Source organism: Camelus dromedarius, chromosome 1 (genome assembly GCF_036321535.1).
Source record: "Camelus dromedarius isolate mCamDro1 chromosome 1, mCamDro1.pat, whole genome shotgun sequence".
Taxonomy (NCBI): Eukaryota; Metazoa; Chordata; class Mammalia; order Artiodactyla; family Camelidae; genus Camelus; species Camelus dromedarius.
In genome coordinates, this window is record NC_087436.1 from 29,046,819 (window position 1) to 29,067,952 (window position 21,134).

Consider the following 21,134-nt stretch of genomic DNA (forward strand, 5'->3'; position numbering starts at 1 on the left):
CCTTCTCTATACGCCCTTAAATGTACACTATTTTATTTAACCATGTGTCTATGAATTCAAAAATGTACTTAATAACATGCAAATAAATAACTCCTACCTGGGAACTAAATAAGAAAAGTAAGTGATTGTAACAGAGGAAAGCATGTATGTATGTATATTAGCTTTATAAAACTGTGAAAGATGAGAGTTAAAGTATGAAAGTAAGTAAAATATATAAAAGATTGCCTTATAGACCTGGAGAGAAAGGGGAGCAATTCAAATTCCAAGGGAGTTAAGAAATTTTAAAAAATTTAATTCCTCCTAAGAATATGAAATAAGTTCTTTGAATAAATCAGAAGTTTAAAGTCTCAAAATATTGAAAAACACCATCATATTTTGCAAACACCATAGTTAGGTGTATTTCAATATTTTGAATAAGTTCAAAATCTACTTTCCCTCATAAAAATTTATAGGTACTATCTAGAGAGAAATTCGATTAATTTAAAACATTTTTCTAATTGGAAGAAGAAAGTTAGCCTAGAGATATCAAAAACTGTGTGTAGAAATGTGTGTAAATTAAACTATGATGACAACATTAAAGAAAATTTGGACACTTCAGAAACAGTCATTCATACATTAATTCATTTTCCATCACATAATTATTTAGCATTTGTAATATGCATAGTTGGGTAATGAGTCTAAATATGCCAAGAGAGTATTGGATACTAACTAGTTCCAATGCACCCAAAGGCACAAATTTTAAATGACATGTGATAAGTCACAGAGAAGCACTGCTGTCTGAATAAGTAAGAAACAAATTGCCTACAGAAATTGCCAGATGTGTGGATGTAAAATGAACCGCTCTGTTTCATAGCTGCACCTCAGAAAGATTTTTATAGCTTTTACTTTAAATCATATTAGTTGAGGAAAACCATTACTCAACAACTAAAGGAGAAGAAACAAGACAGTGTTATAATATCTCATTTATCTATAGTTATAGGAAGGTTCCAGTTAGCTGCTGCATCAGTTAACTGGAGTAATGATATGAATTGTGAACAGATTATAATTTTTCAAAGAAGCAAAATTTCATAAAGTTCAGTGAACATTTAATTCCAACAGTAGATTACAGAAAATATGAACTGGGCTTGGGTTTCTTCTGATCCTGAGTTATCATTTGTTTCCTGCTTACACAGCTGAGTCTGTAAACTATTTTGATTATAAGAGATTATTAATTACAGAATAAAAGAATGTAAAGGAAAAATAGAAGGACTAGTGCGATTTAAAGACCAGAGATTTGTCACAAAGAGATAAACTAAAAAAGTAAGAAAATTAGTTAGGCTCACAAATCTGGACGTTTTCTTCTAAAATGAAAGAACAAAAATCTCAAAAGTAGGATTTTTTTTCCTTAAGTAGCACAAATTGGAGAAAAAGTGAACTGAAACTAACATATGTACTAAAAAAGAAAAAAATCCTGAAAAAGATGTCCATTCATTTAGTAACATATGGACCTATGAGAAAAAAATGTTAAAAAGGCCATATATTAAAATACTTTTTTGTGGAATTTAACATTTGATAAAGTGATGCTATGTTTATGACATTAGAGGAATATACAAATCCCAGAGAAACCACCACAAGGGATATGGAAATATGAGGGTACTCTATACCAATAAAAAAAGCCATTTTATTGTGGATTCTCTGTATGCTCCTTTACTGTACTGACTTCAACAAATTAGGAAAACTCACAAAGGCAGGCTAAGACAGCGAAGAGGCTGGAAGAGATGTGACTAAACAGAACATGCTCTTAATTTCAATCAAATTGAAACTTGAAGTGCTCAGTAGAAATAATATAGATGTCCAAAAACATTTTCCTAAAATGCGAGTTACTGAAAAGAAGTCTCGGTGAAGTGTCAGCAATATTTTAGATGCAATATTTCCAAGTCCTGACACTCTTTCTTATGTTATGATATGGGTGAGTTGGGTTGAAATTTCAAAAGGGCTCAAAAGTAGGCAAAAACAAAGTTATGTCAGGAGACAGCAAGAGTGATTTTTTTGACATATCCGGACTAGTCTAAACATTGTATGGTATAAAACCAGAATCGATTGTGACACTTTTCAATAGAGGGTTTCCTACAATCCTGTGATTGTAGCAAATTTCATGGATTTAGGATTTAAAAAATCATCATGTCAATGTAGTTTTTTCACTTTATTCAATATAATTTATTATTGTCTGATTCTTTAAACAAATGAAAGATTTTACAAATACATTTTAGATGAAATTTCGTTGGCCATTTATCTTGCCATTATCTTCAGTTTTTAGGGAACAATTAGGTTTTTGACAAGAAATCAACAGGTTTCAAGATAACAAATCCTTATACTTCTAAGTAACGGTATTGTTTTGACTGATTTGAACTGAAAGATATCCCTGTTTACAGACAAAAAAATCTAAAGAAATGATGTTCAAAATATAAAGCCAAAATCATAAGCAAAAATGATTACTAAAATAGTATTAAAGATATCGTTTTAACTATTGGGCTTTTCTAAATTAGATTAATAATATAACTTTAACCAGTTTTATTCTTAAACCTAAATTATTTTTATGTTTCTTATTTTCTCAGACTATCCAGATTGTTTTGTGCATAACTTAACTGTGCCCATTGAAAAGCTAAATAATTTTAAATAAGATGTCTATAATTTAAAACTTTTGAATTCCATATGAAAAAATATAACATTCTTTTTAAACTCCCAATGATTTTTCTGCTTCATTTTAATAACTGTTAAAATGAAATGTTTTTTATTACAAGTTAAAGTGATACTTTAATGTTTTTTATCACTCTGATAAAAATTACAGGTAAAGCTAAGCTAAAATTTATTAACATTTTAAGAAATCTAAATACTGTATTTTGACTATATGATCATATTCTACATGTTTAAAATTATTTCTTCAAACTTTCAGTGTATCCTTTTGGTTATTATCAGAGTATTAGAAATCTGCAACATTATAACAAAAATAAGATGAGGCATCCTTATAAAGAGCTTATGACTAATGAGGCAAGTATTAATTGATATGTTCAAAATTACTCCTGATTCAACAAATAAGTTCCATTTCATTAAATGCATCATGTATACTCTTCATGGATCCTTCCATATAAATTATATAAAAGAGAAAATATAATTGTATGTAGGCATTTTTAAAGAAACACAAAGTACATTTTTTAACATGCATACACATATTTTTGTGTAAAAGTTGGTTTCTTGCCATTTTTAATTTTAACTTTAGCCATCAGAGGTGTAGAAATGGAAAGTTGTTAGGTATAGGTAATGATCTCATTTGTATTATTATTAAATGGATCCCCATTTCCCTGTCATCATGTTGTAAATGACAGTGGTAGCCGCATTAAGCTTTTTAAAGGCTTTACAAAAAGAAACATACAGCTGCTTACTTTTCTTAACATCAAAATGTACATTGTGTTCATTAAAAAAACTAAATGTATGTTTAGCAAAAGTAAAACTGCTACCTCAATAATTGTTTAAACATTCTGATTTTTAAACAAGTAATTAGTGCTAATTTCTAGCTTCTTTAATTACATAAGGGACATGCTTTTCCATTTAGAAGAAAAGAATATTTCTATTCCTGATGATAAATGATACACGTATTAACAACTATCACCATATGAATTTGGGGGACAAAATAGGAATGGATTGTTTTGGTTTATAGTTTGTACAGTTAGATTAACCATCAAATTGACTATGCCTGTTAAATCAGAGCCATAAAGTAATTCTAAAGATAACTGTGTGAGTTAAAGATGACATCGAACACTAGACATTAAAAAAAATTCAGACATGATTAAAATTATATGAAGAACTAAGGTGAGTGTCAGTAAAAACAACAAAATAGCTATTTTTCTGCTTCTTTTTCATCCCAGTCCACTTTATCCCAAACCCTGAATTTTGAGCAGTGTGAGCTGGCTAAAACAGAAAACATAAATTGTTATTCAAAATTAATTAATTATAATACACATCTGGATAATATGCAAACAAACCTTAATTTTTTTGGTAAAATAATAGCTGCATTCTTTGATTTGTAGCAAACATATAACTGATGACTTATTTCATAATCTCAATCAGGGATCTAAATGAAAATACCAGATTCTTAAAAAGTAGAAAAATTGACATTAAAATATATGCAGCATTAATATTTTTATTAACAAAAATTATTACCATGATTTTTAAAATTAAAAAGAAAAACTAGTCAGTAGAGAAAAAAAATTGTTCAAAATTTCAGTTCTCCAGTGTAAGTGAAACTTCATCAAGATTAGTACTCACTAAGAGGTAAAGAGGGTGAATTGATTTTTCATCATCTTTGATATAGACTTACCAGTTAATATATGCTAACAGCAAATATTTGTAGTTATCTAGAAATACATATTTGAATTACTCTGAATCATATGTACTTTGAATCTTTGCCTTGAAATTATTGATAATATATTTCTATAACATACATTCTTACTTTAAGTGAAACACTAGTGAGAATATGCTGTTTAGAATTTGGAAAAGCTTGGTTTATGATAATAATTAAACTTAAAATCCAGAATTTAGTTTGAGGGACAAAGACTGAATCACAGTTCTTATTTATTAACATTTGATTTTAGGCTACTTTAAATCATTAGTGTCTGTGGATGTGTCAGTTAAACAGGACCTTAGCATCCAAATTACATTTAGTTATTATGTTAGACGTTTCAACACTTTCCTTAAGTGTTTGTGTTCTCAAATTTTATAACTTAAAAAAACAAAGCAGAACAAATATCGATAATTTATAGAGAGGCATAATTATTTGGTTCTGAAACACTAATATACTATATCATGCTGGGGTAATGGCATTTCTGAATAATTTGAAAAGCTGAACACAATCCTTCCAAAAACACCATTCAATCATTGCTGTCATCACAATGTATGTATCCAGTGGCAGATCCACTCTAATCATATGACACTTGTTTACTCTTATTATCAGTGTCCAGCGTAGGAGTCACATCCTCAGTGTGTTCAACCCACGCCTTTCACATTTACATGTAAGGGCTACAGTAAATGTTCTTCTAGTTTTTTTCTTCCGCTTAATTTTTTTTTTCCTTCCCACTTCATAAGTCATAATAGAAATGATACATCTGCAATCTGTCTCATTTTTGTTTCTAACTTATGGTTCCGTTTTTGTTTTTTGCTTTCTTTGCACTAGAAGATGAAAGTAAGGAAACATCATGTAGACTGGATTTGCTATGCAAGCTAAAAATTGTCTTTGGATTAAATTGTTACAGGTTTCATCCTTATCAAATACTAGTTTATGTAGTTTGACGAAAATACTGAATCGTCAGTGGTATTTATCCATTAACTAAAAGGAAAAGGCTTCCATATAGCAGAGAGTAAATGGAATAATTTCATTACCAAGATCCTCAAAGGAATCTCCAATCTACTAAAGAATCTCAAAGTATTTTTGCTTTTCAGATTGATTGTATAAAATAATCCACTTAGAGGCTATGGTCCCAATATCGAAGGAGCTGAGTACAATTCTCAATGTCTCAGTGTTAGAAGATCCTATTATTTTAAATAATTGAATAATATTGCTATATTGATATGCTTCCATCACGAAGTTCCTCTGATTCTGATAAAAGATTAGAATCCATGCCAACATATCACTAAATGACATTGAACCAGCAAAGTAATGGCTGCACTGATTTCTGAATTTAGCCTAACGTGTTTTATGTCATTATGGGAAAAGGATGATTAAGCCATAATGCTGGTATCGATAAGAAAATGAGAACTCTCAATGGCTCAAGTGTCAAGAGATGTTTTTCCACCTTAAATAAGTTCTTCAAAACACATGGAAATCAAGTAAGCAGGTGAGCAGCATTCAAAGGAAATAGGAAGATCATTTAAAAAATGTTTTCAACAACATCAAAAGTTATGTTTGACTGTTGCCAACAACCACGTTTAACACAGGAGCCTGACTTCCTGTAAAGCATATTCATTTTTCTATTGTCAAGTGCTGCCTGCATCCACGAGTCACTCTTATCCTTGTTTCTGAGAACAACCTGAACTCCTCTATTTTCACAAAGAAGAATGGCATGTTGAACGTTACTTTCTGAAACGGAATACTTTGATACAGCCTTTTACGTAATACTTACTCAAATATGGTGGTTTGTAAGGCGCTCGTGTATTAGACAGCAGTCCATCCAGCTCCTTCCTCTCCAGAGTGCTGTGAAGGGCCTTCTCTTTGCCGAAGGTGGAGAAGGACCTCTCTGCCCCGGGCTGGGCTTCTGGAGTTTCAAACACCTCAGTGTCTGGAACAGAGTCCATGCCAGGAACATGCAGATTGCTACGGTAATCAGCAGCCTGGCGTCCGTCAGAAGGGACAAAAGAAGGCATCCAGCACCGATCTGAGTGGCCCAGCGCTTTACATTCCTCGGTGCAGTTGGAGAAGAGATCCATACCTGGGAGCGGGGAAAAGAGAGGCTGCAGATGTGGGCTTCACAACACCACCAGCTGCTTAGAAGTGAAAAATTACAGGCAGCATGGAGAGTAATGGGTGAGGGTATCTTAACAAATTTTTCTCGTCTTAACCTGACAGGAGCCAAAAATCTCTGTATTATTTTGTCAAGGGTTAAGACTCTTGCCAAAGAGCCCTCTGAGATAGATGTTTCTAAACTACTCAGAGTATATGGACAAAAAGTTGGCTCTAAATTATTTAAATAACTAGAAAATAGTGAGTAGAAATAGAATGAATATTTTTTAAAATCTCTGGTGAAGTTCTTAACAGAGGAAAAAACCCCAGTCGAAAGCTTTCTCAATCCATAGTCTCCAATGATGATGTCATCGATATTTTTTTTCTTAGAGACAAAATGGAAGAAATATGTGAAGCACTAGTAATGATATTTAGATTATAAAATCTGGACAGGAAGCAAAAAGTGATATTCAACAGACATATGGCATACATAGTGATAAACCAGTAAATAACAAGAATAAAACAAGATTTCATGAGTGGCCAAGAGCATGCTTTCTTAGGTTCCTGGAAAATGACTTCCTAAAAGTAATTTCTCAGTGACACTCTGGTAGCCCGTATTACTACACACCACTTATCATTTACCGCCTTAGACAAACCCAGGACAAATGACTGTAATTAGTGAAACCAAGGTAACCAAGTGCAGTATGAGTCAGCTGCAGAGGCTATTGACAAATACCTTATTACTTGTTCTATATCGGAAAACACTTGTCCTAGACAACACAGACCTGTTTGCTTACTAATCTCAGAATACCACGATTTCAAATGACATTTTCACGTTTCACTGTCTTCCATAGATTGACAAGACTATTAAATACGATGTTTATGGCTCAAGAAACCTCATTCAGTTTCTTAAGCAAAGCATCACAATTTTTGAGCACTCTAGAACACTGTTATTCATTTTGATAATTAGCAAAATGTGGAAAAATAAGTACATAAACCAAAATCACATTTTAACATTTTTCTATTTATTAAATATGCTTTAAAATAGGATCAATTTGAAATAACTAAAGTGTGATTTGTCTGTATGTAAAAACCTCTCAAATGCATGCTTAGTGTGGAAAAACCAGGAACTATTTCTTTTAACCAACAGAGAGTCATATTTATGTAATGAACACCCTTGATTGTTTCTTCTATAAGTATCATGAGTGATTTGAGCTCTTGAGCAAGTTTTAGTTTGTAAATTCCTGATGGGATTCCAGTTTTCTGTCACCTACTAATATACTTATTTGTGTGTGCATTTTGCTATTTTCATACATAAAATAATTATTTTTCACAAACATTAACAATTATTAACCCTCTAGATTATTCTCAAGGAGTTAAGAAGAGTTAATTACATAAATTATGGTTAAAGAAATAACACCAAGCTTCTTATCATATATTTATCTCACTTTATAATGACTTATCTTAAGTTAAACTATATATGATGCCAAGTCTGACTGCTATTGCAACATTCCACTGATAATTGTTATGCATAAGCCTGGAAATAAATGACTAACAGTGAACTGTTGAGGAAGGTCAACCCGAGCTGAAGCCGGGATAAAGAACCAGATTAAGAACAGCATGTAAAACATGTCAGTTCTTCTTTGAACACCAGAGAAGTTCAGTTATCCTCTTCCTGCAAGGAGATAGGAATTAAAAAAAAAAAAAAAAAGAGGAAGGGAAGGAGAATGTCCCTTACACACACTGACATATGAGGCAGGAAGAAGCTGTAGAATCAGAGATCTGTATTTTGACACACTGTACTGTAAATGCTCCCTGTTTATAGTGTGATGAGAAATAAAAGGCCTTTTTGATAGATGGAATTACCGTTAAGAGTAAATTATGAGCAATTATTTATTCCAAACATAAATTCATGTCATATTAAATATGAAGTTCATAAAAAATTCAAATATTAAGACAGAATTATATTATTGGATCCTCATAAAGATGGGTACTAATGCAAAATTTGGAATACATTTTTTATCACACAACTGATATAACCCTTTCAAATATACTATTTTTTAATGCTCATGAGAGCATTAGCAACCTTTTTACAGCTTTTTGAGCTCTGTACCCAAGTATTCTAATAATGTTGAACATGATCATCACACACAGAAAAATTTTAGTAAACTAGTCTCTACTCATTAAGATGCTTGATTATGTTAAGAGGTACTTTTAGTAGAGCTTGTTTTTATGAGTAGTTTATGTTCCATTGTGCTCATTTTTTTTCTCTTCAAGTGTATGGTTTTCGGTCTCTTTCATTTATTAAAGGCTAGTTAATATTCCTTTAGATGATGAAATAAAGTTCTCATGACTTGAGAACCTGCACAAAAATATGTCATGTGCATAACAAGAAAAGTGAGAAATATGATAAAGACTTTTTTGTTGCAAGAACACTGTTACTCGCCTAAAAGGGAAAAAAACACTTGTAAGTAATGTTCTTAATAAATTCATGAGCTACTCCTTTTAAAGTAGGGTCCTCGTCGTGACAACATAGCTTTATATAACTAGAGTGAAAGGCAGGATGGCGCGCGTTGTGCGTGAATGTGTTTCACCAGGTTTACGGGCAAAACAAGTGTACTAATTTCCCATAAGGAAAGTATCAGACATAGAAACAAAATTCTTTTTTAATCACATACATAGCATATAAATACATTTCAAGTAAATTTTAGAAATATTTTTCGAAAATGTTTTTTTCACTTCTTTTAGAGATATAGTTTGAAAAATAATATGAAGATGAATATATGTATGTATACATATGAGTGAAGCATTATGCTGTACATCAGAAATTGAGACAACATTGTAAACTGACTATACTTCAGTAAAAAAGAATGCAGATATATATATAGTTTGAGAACCAAATAAACTTTGCCCGTTACCGGTCCTCACCTTAGGGAGCCTTTGAAAGACTAACATTATTTTATTTTTTTCACTTATCACTAGTCTCATTACATATATGATTTTAATGACCAAATAAACAGAGGCATACTTAAGTTTTGTGATGGTAAATGACTGCACGAGGGACAAGAATGCCAGGTTATTTCAGTCCATGGGGCATTTTAAAATGCATACCTTTTACACTGCTCTTGGAATTTTTTATTAGTTGAAAGTCAAGGGTCAAGAAAAAATAAATTTAACTGCATTTTTTGTTTTATTCAAATGCCCTTACTTTAGAACCTGTGGGATTTGTATAGCAGGAAAATACAGGCCCGAGCCTGAGTTCTGAAGTTTTGGTAATTTCCAAGAAACATTTCAACATATATATTTTATTTGAAATTTCTTATCCTAGTTATTTATGTTTTTCTACTTCTCAGAAATGGTCTGTTCTACAAAGCATGACAGCTGAAGTGATAGACTGCCTGTTATGCAAAGATATATTTAGACAAACTTTCAAATACATCTTTTTTAACCAGCAAGTAACTTGTCCTTTATAGTCAGAGGCAGATATTACCGCTGAGAACAAACTGTGATTTCAGAAATGTAACTGCATTCAATTTGTGCTGTTTTCTGACGAATGTAATAATATAAAATTATGTGTACATTTTTTCCTCATGCATTAAGCCTTCAGAAAAAAAATTTTCTTTTCAAAATATGATAAATTAGTTTTTAAAAAATCAACACAACTTTTTGAGGAAATTTCAAGTCTTCCTGTAATTACTTAACACTGGAGAAATTAGAGATGTTAACTGTAACCACAAAAATTGCTGTAACTTTTTGGAAAATGTGGTTTGGGAACAGAGACTTAACAACATAATTCACTCATGAAAAAAATCAAAACATGCACATCAAAATGTTCTCCCTACCTATCATCTTTTAAAATGCTTGTATTTTCTCCATGTTCTCTCAATATTTTGTCTTATATTTTTTTCCAATTGTAAATCTCTACACATTATCCAGTTGTAGCTCACATTTTCACCAGAAACCTTAACCAAAAGCTTTTGCTTACGGAGGCAATGGTATAAATTCACTTTATTTACAAAGCCAGAAACTAATTGCCAGTATCTAAGTTCTTATTGGAGTTGGGAAAGGGAGATTTGTATTTTATGAAAAACCAAGAACTCTCCTATTGATATTGTAGTAGTAGGGCAACGGCTTAATGCATTTCCTGCTATACTTTTCTTTATTAGTCTGAAAATACTGACAATTCAAATCACTTTATTTTTTAAATTATTGCCAAATGTTGACCATGTGTCATGTATAAATCTCACGGTAATTCAAAAAATAAACACATTTAGAAACTAGTTCTCTTGCAACTACAAGAAAAATTTACAAGAAGAGAAATTTGAAAATTTTCAGATAAACTATAACAAGTAACTTAACTGAATTATCACTTATTAGGGTTCTTTTCTTCAATATATTTTTAAAGAAGACACAATTATTAAAAATAAATTCATAATCAATCCTAGTATGCACTGGTAAGTACTTTAATAAATGGAAAAAACTTCTCATAACTAAATAATCTCCTTAGGTCTACCTCCAGTAATATTAAAATCTTTAAGAATATATAACTAATTATGTTGTATCAGTTGTATCATTTAAACTAGAAAAAAAGGCTATCTTTTAATCTAATGGTATTATAAAACTGAAAATATATTGCTTTTAAGTCCACTTAGAATATATTTATATGTTTTTTGCAATTAAAGCTGTGATTAGTCAGTTTTTCCTCTTGTGATGATTTATGCAAACATTTACCACATCTCCTTGGACTTCTGCCATATCTAACCAATACATCAATAATGCCCTGAAAAAAAACGGAAAGCACCTTGACAAGACTATAGAGAGAAAATGCCACAGAGCAGTGGTCAAGCCGAAGAATTTCACACATGGAGCCAGGTGCAGTGGAAAACTGAAAAAGCTTATGTGATTCTCTGTGCAGCTGCCTCCGTGTTTAAAGCCCTTCTGTGAACAAGATTGGTGACTGCAAATGGCTTAGAAAGGAGAAAAGCAAGGGAGGGGGGGAAGGGGAAGAAAGAACAAAAAAAGAAAACTATTCATAGAAGAATAAATACAAGGCATATCCAAATAAATACAAAGTTAACACTAACACAGAAAAAGAAAGTGGGAATAAATAAAAAGTTAGGAAGTTTAAACAGGTGACGCACTAAGCCTGACAATGTATCTAATGTAATCTGAAATAAGGTACAAACTAGAGGATTCAGAATCTATATCTTCCCAGTGTTGTTTTTCTTTGATAAACTCGCTTTCCCCACTCAAAATCTAGCTGAGTGGGATTTGTTTATTAGCACAAAATTTTCAATACCCTAAACCTGGAAATGGATGTGCTATGAGAATATTTCCTAATATTGCAAAATTGGAAGGTCCTAAGTATCTGGTTTTACAAGGAAATAAAGCAGATGTTATTTACTTGAAATAGGATTAAGTTTTAGAAACTATTCTAGATACTTTGTGTTGAAGTTTATAATACACAACATCACGAATGGACTGAAAAAACTCATCAAGTAAATGCATCTTAATTCTCTCCACTTAGGGTTTTATACTTTAAAAAGTAACCACTTCAAAATCATTTTTACAATAAAGTCAGAAAAACATATTAAATCCAACTTCAATTCAGCACACAAAGGTATGATTGCTTCTTAATCCAAGTGTGTAATTACAGTTCTAAAACAGCCATTGTTGTGCCCAGTAAGTGTGGCTGCCCTGTAACTGCCAACGAAATGGATACACAGATTGTTAGTTCTGCAATACTTTCACATGTTTAAGAACTCAAAGATGGAAAAAAAAAATTGTCATTTTGATAAGAAAAATAAAAAACGCCTTGCTTTTAAATGTTTTCTGGAACACAATTTAGCGTTTAAAATTTCCTTTCATATGCTTTGACATCTCAAATATTTTGAAAGGAACATTACCAAAATGGCAACACTGAGTGCCTGTGAAATAAAATAGCTCCTGGGAAGGCTCATTGATAAGAATATATCGCTTATCCATCTTCCAAATTTAGCACTTTTTGCAGATGTTTATTCATTTCTCTTTCTTCGGTTAGGCTATTATGTCTCATTATGTCTGAGGGACTAAACTAATTGAAATGTTCATTGAGATTGAAGTGCTACAGAAAAAAACAAAGTGGGTGGGGGAGAGGGAAAGAAAGAAAATGCACCCAAGGAAACATGCAGCAGACGTGGATACACTTTTTTTTTCTTAAATATTAAACATTCTGCTTCAAAAGTTTTAAAAGGCTGACTATTAAATTAGAAACTCTGAAAAATAGAATAGGAATGAGCAATTCTAAGTGTACAGCTTTTAAAAGATAACAATAAATCATATGTCATATATAGGCCAAAAATGAAAGGGACTTTGTACTCAAATATAAACTTCTGGCAAGATCTGGTTTGTTGTCAGGTTCCCAGACACTAAATAGATGCTCTGTTCACTTAGCATGAAGGCCCGCAAGGGGCAGGGACCTCCGGGGATTCTTGGCAGTTCTCAAGTCTCATTAGGTCTGCATATTAATGACTTGCAGCAATATAAAGAGACCCTTGAGTAGCCTTTTTTCCCTCCTCCTCCTGCCTGCGTTTCCCAAGGCTAATGCAGCCTCAGACACAGCACATATTAGCCAAGTGAGAGGCTTGCGGCCACCACTGCTGCCAGGCGACCATGGGGCGGATACTGCCCTTTGACACACTGCCTCAGCACGGTTCAGAGGTCCACGGAGTGTGCTTAGGAATGGGGGCTCTCGAGGATCAATGAGGACTCTATCACTCTGTGCTTACATCACTAACCCAAATAAAGCTCAAAGCTTAAGTGAATGAATTTGGACCTAGAGATGGTCCAACAATGGGCATTTTCAGAAGTTGCAAAAGTGAACTTGTCTTTGCACTTTTTTATATGTCAGATAAACACAAAACTCAACTGGAAAAGAAAAAGTTAAAAAAATATATATATATATATCCAACAAGCACCCTTCATAGCTGGGATGTGAATGAAGTGGAAAGAAAACCCAAACCTTGTGAAATGATTTAAATTATTTTAAGGTACATATTTCATTTCTTATAAGTGTTTTCTTTAAGTGTTAGTAATTAGAGTTATCAGGATCCCGTGAAACACGAGTAAATTTACATAGGAAAAAGTAAAATAAAGTAAAACAAAGTAAAAAAATGTGTCCCATTACAACCCGATCAGTGACTAACAGTAAGCCCACATACAAATACACCTAGAGTTCAACTTTTGACAGGTCACGGATCCTGTTGAAAATATGAGGAAACCTAGGATGCTTCAGAAAATATACATTATCAAATGCTTACTAATGTCCTGAAGCCTAAGAACTCAGGATTGGGAATCCTGCTTTCAACCTATTCATGACTTTTAATCACCATTCCTTCTCTCATTTACTATTCGGTGGCATGCAAAATGCATATCTCTCTGGAAGGCGAGAAATTTGGATTCTGGTCCCCAGTCTTCCACTTACCCTCTGTGACTTTACGCAGGTCAGTCAATTTCATTTATCCTCAGTTACCTCATCCATAAACAAGTCTAATAATACCTTAACTGACTGAAGACTGAGGACTGGACCAAATGAGAAATCCACAACTTTTTGTACGCAATATAATTCCATTAAAAAAATTATATAAGGAAGAATGTTTCATATTCTAACAGATGCCACAATGAATTTCTAACTTTCATTCTCCAAAGGAACATTACATTTTTACAATCCTCTGTGAGTATACAATTATCATCATAGGATGGCATCATTTTTCTGTAGATTTACTAACATTAAAAATTACCTAGAACATCATCCTTTCAGGATTTATTTAAAAAAAAAAAAAAAAACACACCGTAAAAGTCAGCATTGCACTTCGATCACACTTACCAGCTGACTGGCCGCGGTTGGTAGCATCATGATCACTATCTCCCTGTTCACTGTCTCCATGACCACTGTCCTTAGAGCTTACTATGTCGGCTTCTTGGAATGCAGAACTAGAAGTACAAAAATGTGAAGATTAGAATAAAAAAAGGTGAAGAAACAAAGAAAACATTCTTCTGCCACCACATGGTCACCGATGGTGCTGCAGATGCCTCAAGCTCTCAGGTGTCTCTTTTCTGTGCAAAGCTTGTTTTCTTAACCTTAAGCCTAACTTTCTAAAATTGAACATAATAAGTCAGTTTGAGTCCTTAAGGCATGTTGTTTAGTCAGGATTTTATGATTGGAACTAAGCATATGTTTATATCATTTTCATAGAAGAGGTGTGTGTGTGTGTGTGTGTGTGTGTGTGTGTGTGTGTGTGTGTGCATGTATATATATACCTGGAACAGGAAGATTATCAGAAGCAGTGTAGGAGTGTAAACCGACAAACTATTCAACTACATTTAGTAGTTATATATAAATGAAATACACCCCTATTTTTTACTTTTACTTTATTGTCTAGGAAACCCAACATAATGAATATTTATGTTCTGCGCTAACTGGAAATATTTTATCCGGTTTCTATTTTCATATTGAATGATATACCTAATTCCCACTTTTAGTAGGTAGTAAACTGTCCATTCACCAAACTAGAAAAAAAGTCCGTACCTGTTAACTCGGCGAGGTCTGTCAACTAGATAGCTGAGCTCTGCTCGCTGGTGTTTAGTCTAGAAAAAAAATAAATAAATCAAGAGCATTTGAATGCTAAGGGTTTAACTGACAGTCTGCTTTTGACATTCAGAATGAATTCTAGCTTAAGTAATTGTGTACAGTTTGATGAATTTCTAAGCTGTCCTAAAACCTTGGACTAGCGATTGCTGGCTAAAGGCAAGAAGACATGTAGAGACACTGCAATATAGATTTTCAGTAAAGGTTAAAAAATTGCAGAAATAAAAGGCCAATTTTAAATGTGTGTGTGTGTGTGTTTTAAGGAGAGAATGCAAATAACCTCATAGCTGGGGCTCATAAACTATTGTCTCTAATAGAGTCAACCTAGTTATATGCTGCAGTCTTTCTTTCAGTGGTCTAAAAAAGTGTTTAGGTGCATACTGGTTGACACAAGAAAAACAGCACGCTCAATAAGCAAAAAGTTTGGATGTTTTATGGAATTATTTTGTTGTTTATTTTCAAAATGTGCTTAAGATACAAATGAGCTGTACAAATATTCATGAAAGTCAATTAATAATATCTAAGACTCAAATAAATTAAATAACCTGCCAAGAAGGGAGTTCATAATCCTCCCTCCCATCCTGGCCCCAATTCTTTTCCCCCTCCCAATAGCCTCTGCAGTCCCCTCCCGCCTTCACCACCCACACACCTTTTCCGGTCCAAACTTTCTTTTACATAAATCGACTGTTCTCCCGCTCCCTCCCTCCTTTCAACTTCGCCACTTCTTCATCTTATAAGAAGAAATCGGAATTGACAAGGCAAATTCTTTGATGAAGAAAGCCAATAGCAGTGATTTATCAAGAACGGTGGCAAGAAGGCGATTATTAGCTAAAAGGTGTATTTACGACAACAACTGTTTAAGCCTTCCGTTAGTTTACGCTTACAGGGGTTTGTGCCAAAGCAACTTCATTCAAATTCACACTGTGTGGGCGTTCGGCTTCAAGAGCGTCTGTAAATGCTGTCCAGAGCAGAACTGAAGGCTTTTCTGGAACCCGAGTTCAGAGGACAAGGATCTGATAACTCATTCACTAAAACATGCATTCGAGTTTAGACAACTGTGCAAAGTTAAACAATCTATAGCTTACTTTTACACGCGACTGAAAGCACTGATAAACAAAGCAAAACAGTTAACTTTATTAACTCCTGGGACAAATGCAAAGCGAAAAAGACCTTTGGCAGAGCCAGAAAGTCCCTCCACCCCATTTCCCTCTCCCCCCGCGCACTTCCCCCTTAACCCCCAGGTTTCTAAGCAGAGAAAGGACTGAAAGGGGGCTTAGGATTTTAAAGGAAAGATGCCAGAGGAAAGAAGGAAGGTCCAAGGTGGCAAAGCACCAAAGGGGGGAGGGGGGCGATGAAAATAAACGTGAAGGGGTGGAGCGCAGAAAATTAGGGACAACACGAAGTTTGTTACACACGAAGGGGTAGGAGAGGTGATTCCCCCATTCCTGTCCCCATAAAAATACAAATAAACTAATACCCTAAATATAAATACACAGTGCACCAGAGATACAAGGGCCGGGCTAGAGGAGGCTTTCAGATGGAGGAGATGAGAGATGGTGGTCCTTTCGCTTCAGCCTTACCTCGTTGGACAAAATGCTTCCGTTGGAGATGATGTCGGGCTGCTGGTCTGTGTAACCCGTGACGATAGCCCCGCAGGGGTTGTGCTCAGTGTCCGTACTCCGCGAAGGGCTGCAGGGCTTAAGGAACATCAGGTCGGTCTTGGCGGACTCAGGGGTCAGGCAGACCTGGTAGCAGTAATTCTGGTTGTGGTGATGGGAGCCAAAGCCCCCGGACTCCTCCACCGGCACTTGGGCCGGGTTACTGGGTACGTTGGAGCTTTGCACCAGCATGATGTCCGACTTGCTGAGTTTCTTCTTGCGCGCCCGGGCTTGGCGGCCGCAGCAGGTCGAGCCCCCACCGCCACAGCAGCAGCAGCAAAGGCAGCAGTCGCTGGCCAGACACGTGTAGATGTTGAGCTTCTTCTCTTTTTGGCAACGCACAGCAAGCACTATCATGGCCAGGAGGAAGATGAAGGACACTGAGCCCAGCGCGATGATGAGGATGAGGGTGAGGTCCAGCGAGGTCTCCCCGCCGCCGGAGCGGCTGGGGCGCTGGTGCTCTCCTGACCCCCCGCCCCCGCCCCCGCCCCCACCCTGGGGCTCGACAGCACCATCCACCAGCTGCACCACCAGGGTGGCGGTGGAGGACAGGGGAGGCTGCCCGTGGTCGCGCACCTCGATCACCAGCTCATAAGGCCGCTGGGGGTCGCGCTTGGCCGGCACCCGGCGCGCTGTGCGGAGCTCTCCCGTGCGCCAGTCCATGCGGAAGAGGTTCATTTCGTTGCCCCGCACAATGCTGTAGGTGAGCCGGGCGTTCTCGCCGTCGTCCGCGTCCACCGCGGCCACGCGGGTCAGCAGGTAACCCGGCTCCGCCGAGCGGGGCAGCACTTCGCGTGCTGGAGTCCCGTTGCGTCCTGGAAGGGGCGCCACGATGGCAGGGGCGTTGTCGTTCTGATCCACGATGAGGATGTTGACAGTGGCGTTGCCAGCCAGCGCCTGGGGGCTGCCCGCGTCCCGGGCTTCCACTTGGAAGCTGAAGTCCTTGAGCTGTTCGTAGTCGAAGGAGCGCAGGGCGTACAAGTAGCCGTTCTCGGAGTTGATGGACACGTAAGTGAAGACGCTCATGCCCTGGATCTGGCACTCGAGGATAGAGTAGGCTAGCTGGGCGTTGGCGCCCTCATCACGGTCTGTGGCGCTCACCGCGTAGATGTAGGCGCCCGGCACGTTGTTCTCGGTCACATACACGTCGTAGACCGGCTGGCTGAACCGCGGTGCGTTGTCGTTCACATCTGACACTTGCACCTGGATAGACTTACTGGTGGAGAGCGCAGGCTCGCCCCGGTCCCGAGCCACCACGGTCAGGGTGTAGGAGTCTCCCGCCTCTCGGTCCAGAGGAGCCTCGGTCACAATGGTATAGTAGTTTTTGAAGGAAGACTTGAGGCGGAACGGCACATCCCCCAGCAGCTCGCACTGCACCTGCCCATTCTCTTCTGAGTCGCGGTCTGTCACGCTGAACAAGGCCACCACTGTGCCGGGCGCCGCGCCCTCGCTCACCGCCTCCTTCACGGTGCTGAAGCTGATCTCAGGCGCGTTGTCGTTAGCATCCAGCACTCTCACTATCACCTTGCAGTGCGCGGGCACGGCGTTGGGGCCCAGGTCTTTGGCTTGTACGTACACTTGGTACACTGGGCTCTCTTCGTAGTCCAGCTCGCCGCTCACCTCCAGCCGGCCAGTGCGAGGAGAGAGTCCGAAGAGCTCCCGCGCCCGGGGCGAAATGTGGCTGCTGAAGGAGTACACGACCTCGCCATTCTGGCCCTCATCTGGGTCTGTGGCGTTAAGCTGGATCACTAGCGTGCCCGGCGGCGAGTTCTCTGGTAGGGACACAGTGTAGACGGGTTGGTCGAAGGCGGGCACATTGTCGTTGGAGTCCAGCACTCGGATGGTGAGTAGGGCCGTGCCGGTGCGCTGCTGCTGGGGGAGCAGGCCCCCTCCCCCACCGCCTCCTCCTCCTTCTCCTCCCCCTCCTCCCCCGTCCACCGCGGTCAGCACGTAGCGGTGCACCGCTTGCTGCTCTCGGTCCAGCGGCTTCTCCAGCACCAGCTCGGCGAATCGGTTGCCATCCCCCTGGGTCTGCACGTCCAGGGAGAAATAGCTGTTGGGGGTGATCTCATAGTCGCGCAAGGAGTTGGTGCCCACGTCTGGGTCGAATGCGCTCTCCAAGGGGAAGCGGGTGCCCGGCGTGGCGCTCTCAGAGATCTCCACGGTCAGGTCCGGCTCCGGGAAGGAGGGGGGGTTGTCATTGATGTCCAGCACCTCGATCTCCACCCGGAATAGCTCCAGGGGGTTCTCCAGGAAGACTTCCAGGTGCAGGACACAGGAGGGGCTCTGCTTGCAGATTTGCTCGCGGTCTATCTTTTCGTTCACGTACAGCACCCCGGTCTCCAGGTTGAGGTCCAAGTAAGGGGTCCGAGAGTTGGGCGCCGTTTGAAAGCCGCGAGCCGAAAGTTTTGTAATGTCCAAGCCCAGATCTTCAGCGATATTCCCCACGAAAGTGCCATGTTCCTGCTCCTCCTGCACCGTGTAGTGAAGCTGGGAAAAGACTCCTTCCACCATCCAGAGCAAGGCAAAGAATAATAGCACAATCATCTCCAAAGGGAAAGGAAGCAGCTTCCCGCAGCCAGTCAGCCACCCAATCACTTCCCCCACCACCACGAAAAAAAGAAATCTCAAATAAAAAATAAAAATAAAAGTGCGCTATGTGGGGGTCTCCTGTGGCTTTCTGTCCTTAACAATCTTATTCCTTTCGCTTCATTTTAGGGTTTCCCCCAATTCAGCCTCATTTTTCAATCTTAGTGCAGGAAGGGTGACGGGCACCCCTTTTCCTCATCAGTAATCTTCCCAATGACCAATTAATAAAATAATAATACAATAGTCAGCCTCCTTTATTCCGACAGTCTTGGCGCAACGCGGCGCTGGCAAATCCCAAGGAGGAAATTTCGATATTTAAAGACTGTCCTCGGTTTGTCTTCTTGCTGATGGGAGAAGGAGGAGGAAAAGAAGGAGAAGGAGGAGGAGGAAGATGAAGAGGAAGAGGAGATGCTGTTGGCACCGCTGAACATGCCTCTTAATGTCAACGGCTGGCAAATGGGCTGGCAAATGCAAAAGAGCTTAAAAAACAGCTAGAGAATTTTGTGCCGGAAAAGCCCAGAATGGCTCTGCAGCATAAAACTTTCATTCTCTTCATTTCTCCGGATGGATGTTGTTCTTGGCATTTTTTTCTCTTTCGCTCTATTTGTGATTTTTGGCTTTCATAGTCTTGTCTCTCTCTGTCCTCATCTCCACCGCCGTTTGCCTCTCTGTAAGTGTGATGAGCAGTTGCTTTTCTTCTATTTCTTTACCAAGACTCTTCTTCCCCCTAACCTGTCTCTCTTCCTTCCAGTCCTTCCCTCCTCTGCCTCAGCCATAGAGACTGTGATCTCGGCTGGCAGTTTCTGAGCTCCGAGCGCTTTGCTTCTCTGTTTTTGCGCAGCGCCCTCATTCTGCCAACCAATCGCTGAGGAGCACCACCCACCGAGCCGCCGCTAATTGGCCAAACTGGCCGTCAAGCAGGCCCGTCACTAGGCAGCCGGGCCGGGCGGGATAGAACCCGCGCCCCGGCTGCCTGGGTGAGTGTGAGTGTGAGAGCGAGAACAGCCCGGCAGGTCCCGAGGCGCTAGCTGGGGACTCTGCCGCGGAAAGTTCCCAGTCCCCAGCAGCAGGTAATGGAAAGGGAATAGAGAGGTTCCCCTGTTTGCATCAGCAAATGCGAAAACATAATAGCAACAGCGGTATCGTCTCCCAGGAGCGGGGTTTCCAATGACGCTAACATTCTTTTTCCTTTAAGGTATTTTCCTTGCTACTGATTTTGGAAATAAGTCACCGAAAACAGGAAAAAGTTGCAGAGGGGCCACTAATTGGCAAGGGTTACTAATTAAGGGACTCTGGCGGAGATTGGCAGGACATTTGAAAAACAGACATAACACGGCCCGTGTCAAACTAAGTGTGAGGGTCTGAAAGGGCCGTGTGGAAAGGGGTGAAGCAGTTGGAGTATGGGGCGGAGATTGGTCCTGAAAAGCCGGGGGATTCACGCCCAGGGATGAGGGCTGGCACCTCCTATAGACGTGCAGTCGTGTTAGGCTTGCGTTTTCCCTTTAAACGTATATCCACAATATTCTTACCAAATAGATTAATTTGCTTGGGGACCTGGTTTGAGCTGTGAGCGCTTTGATCAATGACTGAGGAGTATCATTTGAGCTCTGCCTTCGAAAGCCCGCCCGCTCAACGTCCGACTCGCGGGCATCGGGCACTGAGCTCCTCCGAGAGCCGCAAGGCGCCTGGAATATCTCTGCGCCTCATTCGGCGCAGCGGCGGCGCGCACAGGCTTTTTTCTGCTTTTTCTGACAGTTGGAGGACCCCCCCCACCCCGCCCCCACGCCCTAAA

General features: G+C 38.6%; 1 protein-coding gene across 1 annotated transcript in view; it reads right to left on the bottom strand.

The window, feature by feature from the left end:
- The window catches only part of PCDH10 (protocadherin 10), a 42,103-nt gene extending 21,948 nt beyond the window's left edge, over positions 1-20,155 (bottom strand). The window contains exons 1-4 of the mRNA XM_010977684.3: positions 16,676-20,155; positions 15,036-15,094; positions 14,334-14,440; positions 6,153-6,458 (exon numbers count right to left, since the gene is read on the bottom strand). Of these exons, the coding sequence (XP_010975986.3) occupies positions 6,153-6,458; positions 14,334-14,440; positions 15,036-15,094; positions 16,676-19,300 (3,097 nt within the window). The 5' untranslated portion in view covers positions 19,301-20,155. The remainder of the gene's footprint in view (positions 1-6,152; positions 6,459-14,333; positions 14,441-15,035; positions 15,095-16,675) is intronic.
- Positions 20,156-21,134: the final 979 nt, after the last annotated feature.